The sequence below is a fragment of the Strigops habroptila genome, chromosome 7, assembly GCF_004027225.2.
Source record: "Strigops habroptila isolate Jane chromosome 7, bStrHab1.2.pri, whole genome shotgun sequence".
NCBI classification, from domain to species: domain Eukaryota; kingdom Metazoa; phylum Chordata; class Aves; order Psittaciformes; family Psittacidae; genus Strigops; species Strigops habroptila.
The window spans coordinates 40,056,145-40,076,782 of record NC_044283.2 but is presented as its reverse complement, the minus strand read 5'-3'; the positions used below and the strand labels follow the sequence as shown (position 1 = coordinate 40,076,782).

The window sequence follows — 20,638 nt, the reverse complement described above, 5'->3', positions numbered from 1 at the left end:
GGAGAAAATAAGACCAAAAAAGCCTTCTCTACTACTCAATCTATCAGGGTCCTCATCATGGACGAACACGCAGGCTTTTCAAAGACTAATCATTTTATGCATTTTGCACATTTTATTTTTTCCACCTCAGATCAAAAATCTTCCTGTCTTTCCTGAGAACCTGTGTTTTCCATATTGTCTTATTTGATGGCTGCAATCACTTCTATGCATATCTAACCTAGTCCTTCATTTAGCAAAGAGCCTGTTCACAAATTGCACAAACCGGAGAAAGAAAAGCAGTACTCATTCCTAAAACAAGAATACCTAATCAAAGAAGTTAAGAGATCACCCAGGAATAAAACACAAAAGCAAAAGTCACTCTGCTATAAGCACCCAAGATACCTGTTACACCTAATTATGTTTACCTCCTAAAGCTATTAATGCCTGCAGAATCTGAGTATTCTATACAGCAAACAACCTGTTAGAGAAAAATTAAGGCTTGCCCATGGGATTGTTTCAAGTCTGATATAATTATAAGCAACATACTGAGCTTTCTTATGTAGAGAAGCAAGCACAGGACAGTAGCATGAACCTAAACATGGAGGTGAATTGATTACTGGCCTTTTCCTAGAAGTAACCTGAAGACAGCAACAGTTGCAGAATATTTTGCAAAGCGCAGTTTACTTCTTCCTTGAGAAATGAGGAACTTGCATGCATTCTCCAATGAAATAGCTAGCAACCACTGAAGGTCACCATGGGAATGCATCCCACTCACACTATGGCATGTTTCAAGACAGCATTCCTTTCTGCAACAAATACCCCGTGTCTGTTCCCTCATTTTCTGCGTCAGTTGTTTTCCTGAACAGACGTATCTGATCCAAAGCTTCTTTACTTTAACTTTTACACTTTTTTTTTTTCCCATTTCCTCCACAACAAAATCTTTGCTGTGACAGGTAGCCTGAAATCTAATGCCCCCTCCCACAAAAACCCAGGAAACAGAACAACTCTCCAAACAGGGGCAAGACCGAGCCGTGTGTCAGTGCTGCGGTAGGGGTTGAGGCTAGCAGATAGGTTTCTGCCTGCTTGCAGCCACCTGGAGAAATTATCGAGTAGCCTACCATGCAAGACCTATTTTAAGATCTCTTATAGTTGTGGTTTACTCTACTTAGTTTACAAATCAGGTTTTCTTCACTCACACATAGATAGTTAGAATTCAAATATCATCACTTTCTGAAATGAAGTGAAAATACCCCATCTTCTCTCTCAAACGATCTTTCCATTCACGTTCATCCAAAGTTTTTATTTATGCTATTTTACGACATCAACATAGGTCAAGAAGTTATTTTTCCACATTACCAACACTATTATTAGTTGAAATTCCAATTTCTGGACAACATTTCTCTTTCACATATACTTGGAAACAAAGGAGTAAAGTCTGTAAGTGGAACTAAGGCAACTTGTCCTTAACCGACACGTGCGTTTTGAAACACTCCTGTCTGCTACAAGAGGAGATGCTAATAAAAAACCCCAACCTGACACACGAAGTACATAAAATCTTATGTTCTCAGGATTAAAATGTCATGTTAACTAATGGATGGAGTTGTATAAAATGACAATGAACTTAAAAAAAAAATAAATCTGAATATTCACTGTAGTTGAATTTTATCTCTCCTACATTTCTATTAGATTGTTTATAAATAAAGCCAGAGGAGCTGGATTAATACAAAGGTGTTTCCCAGTTGTTCATGTCAACTTGGGAAAACAAAAGCTGTCATTATTTTCTACTGACATTTTGATTGAAAGCGATTCCTTTTCCCTGATTTTTCTTTTTCTATTCTGGGCATTTATGTTTTTCTAGTTGTTCTGTGTGAGTGCTGAATAACTTGTACAAATTTAAATACTTTTTAGATTTGGAGTGTGCTTACTAAGTGTTAAACCACATCAAAATTTCCAAGTTGAGGTTTTTCCAACAAATGTGTATTATAGCCAGAACCGTACTCTACATAGAAAAATCCTAATAGTATCTGGTTAGTTCTGATTAATCTTTCTTTTTGGAACAGAGATAAACGTAAGTGTTATAAATTTAATCATACAGTTTCTAGACCCACTGCATTTGATTTCATCCCTGTGCAAGAACCTGGTCGACGAGCTTTTAATGAAGCAGGTTGAGATTCCATCAGTCAAAAGTCTAGTAATTTAGATATGTTAATTAGGTCTTACTCTAGGAAAACTAGAGCGTTTGTTTGGTTTAGCACTTCTTAGAAAATAGAATTTTTTGCAATGTATGCATTATGTATTTTTCATTTGCAGATAGAAGTAACTATTTCACAGCGCTATGTGTCTACAGATAAAGACGGAATGTTTTGTGAGTCAGTTAAACTACACTTTTAATGGAATCATTATTAAAAATTCTCTCAGAATGTTTTTGGTCTTAGCTTTTATTATTGCCACAAATTTAATAAGAAAGTAATGTAAAAGAATAGAGCAGACTAGCAAACACTGAATCATAGAATGTTCCTTCAGGTAAAAAGTTGTCCTCAAATATATTCTTACCAAGTATCCACAGCATACCTATCAGAAAAAGACAAATACTATTCCAAACTTCTGTATCTTTCTGTAATGCAAATTTTAATGATCATTGCTGCAGCTGTACACAGAGTTCTTAATGACCTATGTCTTTCTATATAGAAAATACAGCTTTCAACTCTTAAACCTTAAAAGGTTGGGGAAACTTTCTCAGCTACTACCTCTGTAAATTGTCATATCACATATAAGAAATGCAGGAAGACACAGAATGCTTAAAATAAGGGTCTGTTGGATGCAAAAGTCAATGCTTTACCTGCTTACCAACAGCCTATGTTCTTTGACTTCCTAGCTGTGCTAATTTGGTTTTGAGAGGCAGGTATTAGGGACAGTGCAAAACTTACTATTTCTCTGACTGGCTGATTGCTTTCATTTTGTGGTTAAGCGTGGTTTGTGATTGACTGCACAACTCTAGTATTAACAAGAAAACACACTGACTGCCTCCAAGGACTCTCATTCCAATTCCATTCAATGAAAATAGGTATCAAACAGCTAAGTAAAAATCACTGGTTCAACAGCTGAGGTCATTAACTTTCCCAAACTAACCACACAGACCTTAGATTATTTTAGGTCTAAAACTATTTATATCTCAGGTTATTTTACAATCATCAGGAGTACTGATTATTTTTACTTTTAGAAAATGAAATACACAGCGGGCACAACCTTACCAAGTGCTCAACTTCACTCACCTCAACATATGAAATTGGAAATATTCCTATCTTGTCAGCCAGCATTCCTTCTGCCCAGTTTTCATCCACACGGCGAATTACAGTCAGAACATCATCCTGTGTGAACATGCAGTGATTATGTCTCCCAGCTCTAATTAAACTTCTAATTTAATTTCCCTCCATAACGCACGAGCAATCAGAGAAGGCAGCACAAGGACAAGAACCCAGAGAAGGCACTCCGTAACAGGAACAATTTTGGAGTTGAAGTCAGTTCCAGCTGTTCTTTTCCCTATTTTGTCAGAGTTCAGCTAACTGTCCACAGGCTCATCTCAGCCATCTGACTTCACGCTTACTGCCAGACTTCCTGCCGTGTCCAGTCCATGGTATACATCAGCCCTCTTTTAAGTCTTTGGCATTAATCAACAGAACCACAACCTTTTCCTTCTCAACTGACTCATTACCTAAGCTTCCCCAGATAATTGCTTTTCTACTTAAGTACTTAAGCACACTGCTAAGTGATGTGATTTCTTTCACAATTACATGGAGCAATTGGATTAGATATGGTTTTGAGAACATTACATAAAAAAAGGATGCACATAGTGCACATTAAACATTGCTCTTGCTTATACTAGAGGTACATAATTGCTTCATATGCAAGTTAAAATATTTGGAAACGTATGCTTACTCAAGCAAGACTGGAGATTTAAAACAAACAAACAAAACCAAACAAACTAACAGTATTCAAGTTTGCCAACAAGTCAATCAAAATATGCAAGCTAATGCCGATCATCCTCAACAGTATTGATGTTTTGTGTTATAATAACCATTGTCTGTCCACATGTTAATATTGTTTTTAGAATTTTAGCCATCCTTTTAATTTTTAATAGGCATCGATTGGTAGAGAAGCAATTAGCTTGCATTTGATCTTGCGACATTCTTGTGCAATTTGATAAACTAAAGAATCAGAAACCGATTAGCAGCTAATTCCTGTCAAAGCTCTGTATCATTACATGCTCTGCAAGACATAAAATTAATTACAATAGAAATAATAAGAAACATCATATTTTCCAAAAGGCAATTAGAAATATTATAGAACGCCAAAGTTGAGTAGTACTTTGTGTCTAGTATCTAGATCCTAAAAATGTCACTTACTAAATGCAAAGCTGAAAATAGTACCAACTTCAACTTCAATTTAAAAGGAGTTTCTTTAGAAGATGGAACACTTAATTCATAACATAGCTTACTTCTCATAAATTAAGAACATTACTACTGCAATCATGAAAACTTGCATTCTCAAAAATAAAACCTGAGAGGAATTATATGTAATTTAGGAAGAGAAGCAGAGCAAAACTAATCGACATAAGAGAAATACCTGCAGAATTACCTTTTTGAATATGTGCAGCTCCATTAAAAAACATGCAGACAAGACTACAGAACAGTCTTGTAATTCTTATCCAAGTACATGACATCCTTAAAAGAAAATAATTTTATTCTGTTTTTACCTTTGCAAATGGTAAACAGTCTTTATCTGCTTCCTTGTCTTTTACTTCAAAGTCATAAAGTGCTTTGCACTGAGGCGGAGGCTGAGGTAAAGGTTTAATAATCTGAACAAAATTGGTAGGAAAAAAGCCATGGATGCCATTGACTTCTCCATGATACCAATTTTCATCCACCTGTCGACGCAAAATGATGATGTCTCCTTTACTGAATTTAAGATCTCCAGGTTCTTTTCCCTCGTAGTTATACAATGCTTTGGCACATGGTAACTGAGGTACACCCTGAAAAGAAAAAGAAAATAAAATCACTAAAATTAGATGAGTATTACTAAATAGAATTTATATCACATTCCATGGGACACTATGAATAAACCCATAAAATTGCAAAGTAAAATTATTTTATTGCAATGATTCTGCTGATTTTACACAATTGCGTAGGAAGAGCTTCAGTTCTACCCAGTTTTAACATGCCCCTAAACTTCATTATTTCCAATAGTGCTACAATGTTGCAAGAGAGGCAAAACCCCATAATACTTTAACCCTTGTGTACTAATTCACTAGGCTTAAAAGTTAGAAAAATCAAAACACCAACAAACAAAAAAACAAACTGGAAAGCATCCTGACCACTTGAGAGATCTGTCAGAAAAATGCTGCAGGACAATACAGCACTGGAATAACAAATTTCCTGTGAGACCTTTCGGGCATATTTTCTGCCTGACCTTCTTATTATTCTCCTCACCTTATCTATTTCACAAGCACAGAATGCTAAGGATGAGGACATAAGGGAGGTGTTTTCCAGCTTGGAAAACAAATCTCACTTTATTAAGGGTGAGATATTTCTTCCTGGAACAACCCTTTTAATTCAATAATTTATTTAAGCACAACTAAAAAGAATTACTGGGGGGTGGTGGGGAGGAGGAGAAGGGGGAACTGTTAAAGGAGTTTTCTTGGGTTTTCTTCGCTCGATTCCTCCACAGTATCTGAAAACTATAGGTCATTGATGCTGCTCTTGAATGCATGTCAGAAGGATTACCACATAATACTGTGTCATCCTTCCTTATATACACTGCAGGTATTACTCTTTAATTGCACAGTCTGCGCCTCCACATTTTGCAAGAGTGAGCCATGAAACTCTATGACTCTAGTATAAGGGCTACTGCCTTCAAAACTCTTTCCTTCCAACTTTACATGTCTAGAGGGTAGCTCACCTGCCTCGTGATGCGAACAGCAGTAACCTCCGTCACTAAAACAGTCTTTCCACAGCTAAGACCGCATTTATAGTCAACTAGAGCAGTCTTTCACATCTTTAGTGCCACCCCTTATGGAAAAGGCAAATTTATTCACCACATCTACCCCATGGTAGACTCTCAAGTCTTCTACCAGCTCAGATTGTAAACTGGAATTGCACTTGAAATGTCTCAAGAACACCTCTTGCAATACCTCTTGAGATATTGCAAGTGCAATTCCAGTTTACAATCTGAGCTGGTAGGATGCCAGGAAATCCTCAGAAGGAATTACCACTTCAAGTCTGTCTCATCAGTCAGAAGACAGAGTACTTGATAATTTATTTCACAAGTAACAGTAAAAATTTGGTCTTTCAATATAATCCAGGTTGTTTGGATATCTTTAATTTCTGTGTATGATTTTATAAACAGATTAATAATTTCATGAATGGATAAATAATATCTTAAAGATTAGCTTATTTAGTAACTTTATTTCTATTACAGTCTAAGGAAAACAGTATGCATATACATAGATACAGATGGGTATGATTTACATATGAGTACGGAAAAATCGCAGTTCATTCTATTGCATTTGGGATGGGTACTAAAACTATTATATTAGCACTTGTTCACAAAACCTGGTGATCTTCAGACTGACACAAACAATATTTTTCTTCACCCTCACGCTTCACTGCATCAGTGCAGAATGTAAACACCACTAAGCATACTCTGTATAAACATGGATAGGGAAAAAGATTAAGACATCAACTAGAGAATTTGTGGGCCCCAACTGATTGAGGGGGAAGTTCACGGCCACAATAGAAGAATGAAAAAAGTACTGTATGTATGTATTTTTCAGTCCTACATGGTCTCTGCAGAAAAAACAGACAGAACGAAGGAAGCAGTCAGTGTAAATGTAGTAAGGACAAGAACTGGGGAGGGAGCTTGCAGAGAGAACTGGGAGGGAGCGGATAGGCTGGAAGCAAAAAGAAACACACCTCTACACAAGAGAGGGAATGCTGCTCGCTTATCCATTTCCATCCCAGTAGCAAACAAACTAACAAAAAAAAAACACCCCAAACCAAAACAACTTACAGCCCTTCAGTGATTAGGAGCCAAAGAATTACTTGGTAGAAAAAAGGCCTCAAGCAATTATGGCTACTATAAGACATGTGCATCTCTCTGGCACTGGAGGAAATAGCTGGAATTCTCCCAGGAATCACCCTGTTATCCCAGGAGAAAACTTTTATGTCCCTGTACTGAGGAAGAACTTAAAGATTAGCTGTAAGTATAAAATACAGCTGGAAAAAATATCATTTTAAAAACCAAAACAAACCAGGAGTGCCAGCACAGCAGATCATGTCAAAGTGATCTAACTCGCCAATTACTCATTATTTAATTGTTAGACCTTGATACTGCATTTACACAGTTTACCACAAAGCCTCCCATGAACAACCTTCACTCGAATGTACAAACGCGTCTATATTTCATAGGAAGTTCCTTTCCCAGTATATAGGTTGAGTTTCTGCAAGGCTTGAAAATAAAATAAAAATGAAAAATGAAATAAAATGAAATAAAGATGGTTCCAGTCTGTAATTTCAAACACAACACGCACTTAGTCAGACTGCCAGGGCTTAAAGGGAAACAGTTAAATGACTTGGAAGGGAAGTGAATGCCTTTTCCTTCTGTCCCGGGGGAGGATGGAATGAGAAGGAACCGTGAGATGAGGAGCACCATCTCAGCCGTTTGGTATCAAGGGCCCTCGAGCACCATCTTCACATTCCTCCTCTGAGCACGTGGCAGCAGCAGCAGCTCGCTGCTAGTGTCTCCCAGGCCTTTGCGGTTAGCAGCCTTGGGTGGCTTCAGCCCCCCTTCTGCCCCGCGGGCTGCTCACCAGGAGAGAAGGCCATGAGGATACACTGAGCGGAGTTTACATTTCACTCTGTATCTCTCACTTGGCTAAACATGAAAGGAAGGCTTTGGAAGAAGAACTATGCAGCCTACCCTTAGGTTTGCAGCTGCCAGTTACCCTGCCAGCTCTTTGAGAAAGCAACCAAAAAAACCCCCAAAACCAGATAAAAAACATTTTAGGAAATTAAAATATAAAACTCAAAGACTCCACGCGAAATAGGTTTCTTAGAATTATTTCCTCAGTCCTTACGCAAAATCATTATGCAAAAATATTTGAACTTCTAATTCTACTGCTGATATACAAATTGTTTAAATTCATTTTTAGCAAAGTCATGGATATACATACATTTCACATGCCAGATTGCTTTAAAGAAAATAAGATTAATAACATATGACATCAAAACAAATGTCTTAACAAGCATATGAAAAAATGCATATGCATTCATACATATATAGATATATGAGGCTTGGGTCAGGTTTCAACTCCCAACTCAGATATCTTGTCTTAGAAACCTACAGAATTCACTTTACAATTTTTCCTCTTTGGATTTATACTTGGTCTTCAGTCACCTTATTTCGAACTTAACTCATTTTTTTTAATGGACAATATGCAACTGTATGTATTTTCATAAGCTTAAGCCAAGAAAAACTTATGCCTGCATAGAAACATGAGATCTGATTTCCTTTTGAAAAGTTTCTGTGGCAGAAGCCCAAACATAAATATGCTTATACTGGCATAAAACAGTGTTCATTGTATAACTTACTGCACTTGGAGAACCAGCAAAAGCTAAAGCAGCAAAAATAGTAAATCCCCTACCAAGGAAATGAATGGAACTAATACTGGGTCATCTGCATTTCTGTTTCCTTCCAAGCCTCCCTGTGCGGTGCTGCTGGTTGTCAGTTTTCCAAGCAAGGCATTCCCCATTCTCCGGCTGTGAGACTGGGATGTGGCTGGGGCTTCCTCGTAAACCAGTTGAATTTACCCAGAGTATCTATGCTGTTTTCACCAGTTTGAGGTTCTCAGGCACTGAGTGTCTTCAAGGGGCCAGGAAGCCTTCTTTTTACAGAAGTACTGTTTGTGTTAGTAATAGGACAGACACAAAAAAAATCTGTAACTATCTATGTGCACAAGCAAAGTGCTATCAGCCTAGAAAAAGCTGGCCTGCTCAGGCAGTTTTTATGCCTAGCATTCCTAAATAAGTTCTGCCTTCCTTTACAGAATATCTAAAAACTGGAAGTTACGATAATTTTGATCCATGCTATAGGAGGATCTTTAATAATCATTAGATATTTGCAATTTTCTTACAAGTAAAGACAGAAAACTTATTTTTCTTCATCTATCTTTTTATTTTCTTTCCATGCACTTTCCATATCAAACCAGTCACATTCATCACCTGGACAAGATGAGAAATGATTACAAAAAATCTCCAGTTACACAGCAATTCTAAGTGCAGTAATTCCAGTGCTACAGAGGTGCTTTCATCAGTCTAACTCCCCTCCCCACCCCATCCCCCAAAGAACCAGTCTTGCAACACATACTTGGTTACCAATAAAAGCTGCCTTTATATAAGGAAAGGAGCTTGTTAATATGCTGCAGCCAACTTGTTTGCAAGGCAGATTTAGGTTGAGTGAACTCTGCATGAATACATTTTCCAGTAGGTACAGGTATACCTGAGATTTCCTCTTCAGACTCAGTCATACAAACCTTTTGGATGACAACATTGCTTCTTTTAATCTTCTAGTCCATTCTCTTTCACATTCAGTCAAGTTACCTTCCTGACTCAAAATCTTTCAGATGCATCCTTACTACCTTTTCTAATGTATATTTTTGCTTTCCTGCCTTCTTTGGTCTGTACCAAACTGTCCAGTCCTACATGCACGAAAAGCCCATTTTGCACCTATAGTTTTTTTATGTCCCTTTCATCTTGCTGGCTCCAATACCTGTTTTCAAGTCTTAATTTAAAGCCATCTGATCTGTCTAGTTCCATTTTCTTTGTTGCAGCTTCCTTTGTTCTTTTTGTATCTGCATTTAGATTTTCACGTATTTTGAGACATGGAGCTTACAAGAATACTTCACTGAAGACCTTTTTAAACTGCTTATATTAAAAGTTGTGTTTCCTTCAGTAGGATTTCCTTCTAAAGAAAGGAAACATGCTCCCTATGTTAAGCTATAGGTATACTGCTTTCACCTGAACAAATTAAATACTCAAGTTTTGCAGAACACGCAAACCTAGAGGCAACATTTGAAACCAAGTCACCCCAATTCTTTCCAAGTTCCAGAACACAAATGTCTCCATAACCCAAGAAGAACGTTAAAAGCTGCCTCCCTGCATTTATTTTTCTCATCTAAGGTACAATACAAATTATGTCAGATTTGCTCAAAGAAAGGCTAACTCAAGTGTTATTAATCTGTATCTGACACTAGATTGTTAGTGGAATCAATTTCACATACTTCTACCATCAGAACTATCTTGGAAGACTGCAGAGGTCATCAGTGCAAATGAAATTATTTCTAGTGAAAGCGCCTCTGAGGTTCCTGCTATATGAATGATGTAAGATATTTTTATGTCAGGAGGCTGTATCAAGTTGCCAGTATGCCCTAATAATCATAAAAACAAACCTTTGGTATCATCTGATATGAATTACTGTTGCTCTACTGAATACAGTGAAACAATATTTTTTATATGACAGCTCACCAGATAAAGGAAGTCAGCAACGGTGATGTTTGTAAGTATATTCATTTCTAGTAGTTTTCAATGCTATAGTTGTAATAAATCTCACTTTTCTCAGCATACATAAATAACCAAACATTTTACTTAAAATAATAAAAAAATTGTAGTTGTTTTGAAATGCCATATTCAAACATGGTTAGTCTCAGTTTGGTATTGTTTTTTATTTTAATAAAAGCAGGAGAAGTTGTGCATTGAAACCAGCTAGCCAGATTACCCTGATGAAAGAGACCAGGTTTGAAACCCATCTGTATGTAACTTAGCTGTTGACCTACATAACAGTAATAATTTTGAAGACAGATTACTTTCAGGAAAGAATAGGATGCAGGATAAAAACCACAATCAAATCAACATATACATTATACTTCTGGAAAGGCTGAGCAACTGCAATCAGGAAAAATTCTAGGTTCTTGCTAAATAAAGAAACAGGAGTATATTTTTTAATAATTATTTAATTCAACCATCAAGTTAAAATGTATACAGTAGACCTGCAAAGCTTCTCTGCAACTAGCTAACTATCACAGATTATGGTAATTCTCTAACGCTTATACATGATAACTAACACCAGTACTAGCTCTAAATGTAATAGTGTGTGACACATCAGAATAATCTATTCATTTCCAGGTTTCAGCCATCTAATGCAGGTTGAAATTCCAAGCACTCCTGAGCCCTTTGCTTGAGTCTTTTGATGACTTTATCAGTCAACTTTGCTCTCTGCAACTTGCAGAACTTCCCAGCACGAGCTCAGAGAAACCCTGCATTCTGTAATACAAGGGTAGCTTGTGTCCTCATATAAACAATTTTGATGTGTTCTTTTGAGAGAAACTATTAATGACCTACTTAAAGTAGCCAGCTTATGAAAGTCCTTTTTGCTTCCTCTGTCTTAACAGCTTCTAGAAGAAAACATTTTGACGTTTTTTTCTTGTCTGATGACAAGAAATAAATATGAGGTTGTTTAATGTAAGTATGAGCAACTCTCTCCTACAAGGTTGTTTTGAAATTAAAAGCTGGAATACAGAAGAATGAAAGGAATTTAGAAATGTTGCCTTAAGGCCTAAGCAATCAGACTAATAATATGGAAGGTTAGAAAGAGACATGTACAAAGCTTTCTGAAGGCACTTAGCCCAGTCTCTTTCTGTGCAATATCTGTGGGTTTGAAAACTTTTTTCAAATTAAAAACCAGTGTCTTCAAAGCGCCACCTTCTCTCCTTTGCCTATCCAAAATGCAAGGTTCTCAGCTACTTACTTTTCCAAGGTTTGTTAAGAAAATTGTGAACACATTCCACCAAACTAAGCTCTCAAAATAACCAAACAAGTGAAAACTAGGAAAAAGCGAACATGAGTAAATAATTATATCCTGCACACTGCACGTCCCCAAATATTTTAACTATATGCACTTGATAGGACAAGATTGCTTCTTTCCATGGGTAAAAAAAAAAAAACCAACAAGCAGCATGAGGACCTTTCGATTGTTTACCACAAAAACATTTTGCTTTGAAAAAACAGATTCTTGTAAGAATCTAAACAAAACAGTGTTCACTATGTAAAACTAAGATGTTTCTATAGTTCTTATGTGAAAGTAGTACTTTCCGAGAGCAATGATTTCCTTTAAAGATCTGCTTTTATAAACTGACCAACCCCACTGGTCAATCTGCAAATGCTACCATTCCCATTGTTTTTCTCTTGGTATGTTATGACCCACAGACATTTGATGTCTCCATCAAACTTTTACTTTTTTTTGTCCCAGTGCTGTTGTGCAGCAGTGTGTATCTCCTAATCTCTTTAAGCACATCAAGCTGATATGCAGCATAAGTTCATTCCATTCCACTTAAACTCTTCTACCAGTGTACTTTCTAATGCATCTTGGTTTTATGTAATATCACCTATGGTTTCTAAGGCCAGAATACTGCATGCTCCAAGAAGGAAAAAGAAAGACACCCACCCCTCTTGGCAAGCAGGCATCTACAGGAGCAGTACAATTGTGAGAATGGGCAGTGGGCTTACTAGTCCTACTCCAAACTGCCACTACCTACTGTATATCCCTGGTGAAGTCTCAGTGTGGGGTGGGATCTTAAAACGTACCCAATGTTCTCCAATCATATCCTTTTTGTCAACATTAAAAACCCTATGAAAATCCAGAGTTACAAAGGCAGGTCAACACTAAGTGCTTTGGAAAGCTTTGCTGTTTCCACTTTCTCTACATACACCTACAAAAGTGCAAGAAACTTACTTCACAGGTATTAACCTTATCTTTTTAAAGAATGCTTTGGAAAACGGAAAATAGATGCAGTATATTACCAATCCACTGCTGCAGAAAAGTAAATTGGAAAAACGTAGCAAGAAAAGAAGAAAGCAAATAATAAAAAAAAAATAAATCACACAGGTCAAGAGCTGTCAAAGACCTGGTAAATGACTTAGAAATAATATGTCTAAAGTAATTTTCTAAGATATATATCACTGAAGCTCAGAATATAGAACTATTCAACTGTTCAAAACACCCAATTCTAGATTAGTACTTTTGTGTTTAACGAGATGCCTCATTTTGCCTAGTTATCCTGTAAAATGCCTTCCGTAACCATTCACTCCCTATCCAAAATCTGTTTCGGGAAGTGTGACAACTTTCCTGTGCCAATAGAGTTTCTTAAATATCACTTGCTTTTTTTTGCTTGTTTGTTATATGAACATAAAATCACAAAACATTGAGCACAGAAAAGTCCCGTCTATCTGAAAACTACCAACATACAGACCACATCTGAGTATTAAATTTTTTCCCCAAATTCATTCTCACCTGGCTATTGTGTAGCTTTCCCTTCTCACTCTTCATTTTAGTTTCCACATAAACTGGAAATTGGACATCTCAGACATCCTTTTGCTGCTGCCTAAATTTATACTTATCCTTCTTATACAGTTATTTGGAATTTACTCTTCCTGTCAAAAGCCATATATGCAATTGCTCAAACAGCAAAATAATTAATTCCCAACCAAGACATGTGCCATTCTGAGCTCCAAGTCCAGATTACATAGAAATTTTTACGAAATCTCAGAACACTTTTCTTTCCCATTGGCATAATGGGAGGCAGCTAGAGATGCCACAGACCCTTCCACAAACAAGTAAAGCATCTATAACTGCAACTGTTATCATTCGGAATCTGCCTTACTCACTGAACCACCATCTAACCCTATTACAAATTTTATCAGTCACCAGAAGGGAAAAAAAAATTAAGTCAACAAAACATTCACAAAACAACATCTTGCTGTAATCTATATAGTCAGTATGGCAGACACACTGTTCATGACAGCTGGTGAGAATTTCTGCAGCATGTGTAGTAGTTAATAAAGATATAGGGACACAGCCAACTGCAATCTTGGAGAAAGGAACCATCTTGCAATGCTAAGAAACACCTCCCTCCTTTTATTTAATACATTCTCTGGTTTTTTCTTTGTTTTGTTTTTTAATACATTAACACAAAACCTCGCTGCATTAGAAGGAAGTAAAAGGGAGTCTATATAACCCCATAGGGTATTGCTAACACCTAGGAGGGATTCCATTGTTAACGTGGTACCACTGAGCTGTGCTATGCTGGAGTAATGGCAAGAAACAAATAGAAATACCTATGTTGTCTATCAGACCTCACATGGCTAATAGGAATACCTATCTTCCCTTTCACTTCTGCATTTAACATAAGCAATCAATGTTGGAAAAGTAGATCTATCTTATTGACTACATATAAAATTCTCTCATAAACCTGCAGTTTGAAACACCACTTTACAAATCACTTTACAAAACAGTTTGCTCACTTTAAAAAAAATTAATCTACTTAGTGCAGAAGATTGGAACATTTGGTTTATGCACTGGAACACAGGAGGCTCTGTCCCTGCTTTAGGGAGCTGATATTTTAACACAAATATCAAAAGCTCCAAAGGGTTTATCATCAACAACATTAAAAATGTAAGAGTAATGCTCTGTATTATTCTACAGGCTTTTACACTTTGAAAATGAATGTAAACAAGTTTCCCTCACTGTGATATGAAAATTAATATGTTTACTTGTTGCACCAAGAAAAGGTGAGGGAATTCCAGGTGAGAAGATGGATTGAAAAAAGAATGAAAAGAATAAATGAGAAATGAGATTGCCAAGAGCAAACTTTCACTGAGCTTTGAAGGTGAGGAGTTTGAACATGATACAGAAGGAGCAAAGCCAGCAAATTACTCTGAATAAGGGAGTGACTTGGTAAGATTACTCTTGGTGAGATCAGCATGAAGAAACATTCCTTTAATCTCTCAAATACTTCGCTGCCAAAAATTGGGCAATGGGAAAACATGGAGTTGCAAATGAAGAGGTTGCTGCATTTTTTGATGAAAACTTATCGAGGTCGACAGGCATGACTTTTTATCTGAGCATGTTCTGCATTCCATTCTGATCAAGTGTTAATGTGTTCCCCACCCAAAGAGTGCAAGGTCTAAAATTAAAACGACCCAGTCAATGATGTTTAAAACCAAGAGTAACCAAGAGCACGCAGCTCTCCTATCTGAATTGGATTTTAGAAATCTGAGATACCATCTGATATTTCACTACCTGCTGAGAAAGTGTTAAGTTTATTTTCCACCACTTCCACCATTTTGTAAAAGTCCAGGTGCTTATCAAACCTTATGAACGAATACATCACTATCACACATTTTTCTCAGGTACTCCTTGCAAACTCTTGTTGCCAGGACCTGAAGGCACTTTCACTATGCTTGATTTGGGACCAATACCACGTCTTCCTCCTCCTGAAACCCCCTCACTCTCTTGAAATTCTTTTGGAATCAATTTAATTCCTTGAATATCCTGAATTCAAACAGCCCCATGCCTATCACTGTAGTATACACAAATATATGTCTGCTGCATGCACAGACTAAGCGACAAACTCCATTTGCTACTCATTTTTACTTTAACTTTTTCATGCCTCAAAGCCTCCTGGAATATATATTTTTTTCCCAAAAAATATTTTTATGGTACTCCATTTGAAGCAGCTGGTTGGTCTTTTGAAAAGGCAACTAATCCTTGCTGAAATGATGATTTTTTTTTTTCCCCAAGATAAATGTTCCTGTATGCGCTTCTGTATAACAAATGAGCTGAGCGAGCCAGAAGAATGCCACTTCAACATTTATCTCTCGTGCAGTGACAAGCTGGAGTTTGCATCTCCCGGTTATTTCAGCCAGACTGTAAAAGCAGACAAACAGCGTGGTGCAACTGAGCCTTCTGCTCAGTGCAGTATGCCTAGAAGAGGCTTGAACCCATAATGTCAGGTACACCATGCTTCACATTTCATATTGCACAAACTAATACTGCTCAAATTTTAGCATAAAAGTATTAATTAATGTTAATTAATTAATGTAGAAAACAAAACTGATCCACATGTCTTCAGTTTACCAGGTCTGAATTGGTAGATAGACTTTTCTTAGCTGTACCTTGCATCACCATGCTCCTCTCTGCTGTCACCGTACCTTTATGAGCCCTTTAAAAGGATAATCTGTTCACCTCTCAGTATTTTAACACTGAAAAACTAAAAGAACTTAGGTCCAGAGAGGTCTAGTCAGTCTGTGTTTGCTTACAGCAGTTCTGCTCCTCCAGTCCACTCGCACTGTTGACATATTATTAGTTGGTTACAATGAACTGAACAGATTTCACTGTGCCACAGAAACTAGAAGCATTTAAACTACTTAAATGAATCGTCTATCAGCAACCGCTTTTGTGTTCACCACAGAAAGAAGAGGAAATTTGAAAGTAACAAGTTGATCATTACTGTGCTGTCATAACACAGATTAAATCTCTCTGTTTAGAGATGATTTCACTGGGAAATCTTCCCCCATCTTTTTTGTGTCTGGTAGACACTGCCTCAAAATGGTAAGCTTTGAATATTATATGCAGAAAGCTGTTCTTGAAAGTAATCTTCTATTTCAAAACACACATCCTTTCTACTTTAAACAACAATCTAATAGCAATTCTATCCTGTTGTATGTGTTTTCCTAAAAGCTCTTTGCCTCTCCCAAAGTTCCAAGAACTTTGTAGTAATTTTGGAAAACAACATCTGAAGTATCTCTTGGACTTGTACCACAATTTACCAGTCTCTGTATCTATGAAAAACAAGTTTATACAAGTTTGGGGTTATTTTACTCTCAAGTATTTGGAAGAGTTAAGGAAAGTAATTTTTTCCGTTTGTCTGTGATATAACCACAAAAAAAACAATCCATTCTTTTATCCAGCTCAATGAAAATGACCATTTTCCTTCCCCAGCAAACGGAGATTATATTTTATACTATCAACTACCTCAGATCTGCTCATAGCTTTTATTTACGCGTTCATGCCATAAATGAAAATATATACCTCTATATAAGGATTTTAATCAAGTAGCTATATGTATGACCAAGTTTAATACGTAACATATTAGTGTACACATTTTTCTCATTTTGGAGCAGTCAAAGTATATGAACTGCACTACTTTTTGATAATACTAAAAAGGGAGATGTGCTCAGTGATTTACTGTTCCAACATTCCCTGGAATGATAGTAAGAGTCCACACAAAGTATTACCTCTGAAAAAATACAGGCTTTAGCCACCAAGTCCTCAGCACCCATCTTCTATGGATCCATTCCCACTGCAGATTACTTGCCAATGTAGATATGCCAAAGTTTTCCCAACCTAAAGAAATTTTTAGTCGTCTGGTTGCAAACTGTGATATATGCCATGATCTCAATGTTTTCTTTGAAATAATTAAAACAGTTCTCACTCCAGCCAGGTTATTCAATGAAAGTTAATTCCATGACATCCAGATAGATTTCTTCCCAAAACCTGCCTCCTAAGGATAGCAAAACTGCTCAGATAAAATCACTAACAACAAGAAGGGACTAGACAGCAGAAACTCTTGTAGGAGGTAGTAAGCTCTTCCATGGGACTGAGACCATGCACTTGAGCAATTTTAACTTCTGGAAGTTTAAGGAGCCTGTAGGCTCCTACTGCATAAGGACCTCCTGCCTTTGAGACTCCATAGCAAGCAAATGAATAACCACCTACTTACATTAACAAGGAATACACAGAATAATTATGTTCCACAAATAAATTTTCAAGAACAACTTACAAGAAGTACAACTTTCTCATTTAGATAAAAAGTATTTTAATTACGTGGTTTGATCATAATGCATTATTATGGGAAAGCACTGCTTTGGAGCTAAGACTTAAGAATCAGATATGATAATGAAAGGCTGATGGTTCTTTAATACTCTCTCTTAACTATTTATGCTACTAAAGTGGTTGAGATATTTGGCAAGCAGAATTCAGTCATCCTGCTTCAGAGCTCTCTGATTCAGACCAGCAAGGCTTGATGGAAGACAACTCCTCAAGCAGGATACTTGAACTGGAACTCCACCACTTTGTCACCTTGGCAGGACAGTTTGCACCGTAAGGCCCACCACTAATGGAGCTGGGTTTTCTCAGCTCTTGTATGAGATTGTACCGTCCTTACATAGAATCAAACTGATCAGCTACTCTTAAAAGAAACACGAACATATAGTAAACCCCTTTAAACTGCAACTGCATTGACACAGCCCTCAGCTTTGTAATTGTTCCAGTCAGCACATTAGTGTGACTTGGTGCTGACAGAGAAATACTGTCCTGAATAAAAAGCCCTGAACATATAGTCATGTAGGTACAAAACTTGCATAATGGTACAACGACGCTAATATTAGGCCAATGCACATGCTGTTGTCACACGCATTCAACTTTTCCTGCAAAGCAGACATTCTCCAACCCACTGACTTTAGCTCAAAGTGAAACAAATAATCTTGCAAGCAACAACTCTCCATGTTTCTCCTAACTGTCCTTCCTGTCACGTTTTGTTGATATTCCAATTTTTCTCTTCATTCACTCAGCTCTTGTTCTTTGCAGGCTGGCTGAGGTTTAGGATTTGCTATGACCCCAGACACAGTTTTGGAAAGTATAGCATAGAAATACTGATGTATATCATGACACATTCTGTCCAAAATTTGCTGCCTTCAACAGAGCTGGCTTGTAAGTCTGTCCCTGCACTGCCTGAAAGCCTGTATTTAAGGTTGTTTCTGAAGAGCCCATTAAGCCTGCAATGCAGAAAATCACTTTTTCCAGAAAGCCACCAAGTCTTAAACTGAAAACATCGACAGATGAATAATTTATCCCTTTCATTAGGAGGTTTCCACTGGCTTACCATGCTGCAAAGATTTAGATGCCTTTTGCAGTAGTTGTCTAACTCATGGTAACTTTAGCTCATCATTTACCATCATTCTTCTCACTACATAAAGCTTTGTGTTAATGGCTATTCTTCTTTCCACTACTGTTGTATGCAACTGGTTTTGCTAAATTTGGTTTTTTTGGTTTTGGGTTTTTTTGTTTCATCTTTGGAAAGCAGCCCTTTTCAATCACCAAACTTGTACAGCAGGGGTAGCTTATACTGAGCATCATTTACTATTTTTAAGCAACCAATACTTTGTCTTGAACTTCATTATGACAGCCCAAAAGGATTGAATTCCTGGACTAGGAAATTGTACTTTAATATACATTCTGTAGAGTAAAATAATTATCTATATTTTTAGAAACTAACATTAGGTTAATGCAAGCTGCATATGATCTTCAGAATAAGACTACTGTACTGAAGTATTCTTTTATATTACATTAAGTGCTTAAGGAGTAAATAATTGTTTTCTTTTTGAAGCTTCTTGTAAAATTTTATTCAAAGAGTTGACAGCAAATTACATATAATCTCTCTTTGCTCTCCTCTTCCTTTGAATACTGTTTAAGGTCTTCTCATATTTCCCAGTAGATAACTTCTCAAGTACAAAGTCACACTGATCCTATTTCATCATCTGTATCAGCTATGAATCCTGGAAAAAGCAGCAGCCAGACTGTAAGAACAAATACAGCCTGTGAAGGTCTATTCCTAAACGCATTAAAATCCTTCCAATACAACAAGCTGTTGCTTACAGCTATCTGCAGGTAACTACAGTTAAAGAAATATATTTCTTGTATTCTCTCTATTGGAAGAAAACTCTGAGAAGGTATTTTGAAATCTGGGATTTACCAAATCAGAATGGTTACATTAACGCTACCATTAATGTCACTGCACTACACCGAAGGTCACCTCAATATCAAAGAAGGATCAAGTGACATGAGCACACATTCTGCAGCTTGCAATATTTATACAGAACTTGCATAAAAATAATTACACTTGTGCCAATTTTCATGTGCTTCCATAATTTGATCACATTATTCCAGTTTCTGCGGCGTTCAGTCTTCTGATATTAGTATTTATTTCAAAACTCTAGGCTTTACAGCAACTTAAATATATGCTCTGATGTATTCACAAATAAATTTAAAACTTTTCTGGCTAGGAAAAAAGGCCAAAAAAGTAACGCTGCAGTCTCAAAATCTGGAATTTTAATTAGTTACCTCCAAACTTGACTTTTCTTTAAATATGCACTTGGAAGGCCTCCTCCACCATCCCGAATGCTTTGAGTTGCTGGCGACAAAGACTAAGTAGTCTATAACATTATTTATGAGACCTGGAGTACAAGAAACAAGCAAGCCACATATTGCCACATACCTTTCAAAGCATGCTTTGTCTCCTGTACAGGCAACTCAAATCCTCCCTGTTAATAAACTTGACTGCAGTTTTCTCTGGATCCCTTAACAGTCTTCATATAATTTAGGAAAGGCCAAAGGAATAACTTTCTGTGATAACGATCATAACAGGAATTCCTTATTTACTAACACCGTAAGACTTTCCACATGAAACTACTTTTTTTAGTTCCCTGGATTCAACTCACAAACTTTGCAGACTGAGGACGAAATCAAAACATAAAAAAAGCAGCCATTGATTTTCTATTTAAATGCCGCTTAAGATGCAAAAGCAAAGCTATTACAGCTCTTTTTCCAAAGTATCAAACAGAAATCAAAGAAACAGAAGAATTTTTTTAATACTATGTTGATTATTTATCACAGATTCTTGACAATGTTAAAACCCCGAATATATAAGGTCTGT

General features: G+C 36.8%; 1 protein-coding gene across 1 annotated transcript in view; it reads right to left on the bottom strand.

Moving 5' to 3' along the window:
• Positions 1-20,638, bottom strand: part of SH3RF1 (SH3 domain containing ring finger 1) — a 79,983-nt gene that overhangs the window by 27,610 nt on the left and 31,735 nt on the right. Inside the window, exons 3-4 of the mRNA XM_030493304.1 lie at positions 4,733-5,008; positions 3,252-3,347 (exon numbers count right to left, since the gene is read on the bottom strand). Coding sequence (XP_030349164.1) covers positions 3,252-3,347; positions 4,733-5,008 — 372 coding nt within the window. The remainder of the gene's footprint in view (positions 1-3,251; positions 3,348-4,732; positions 5,009-20,638) is intronic.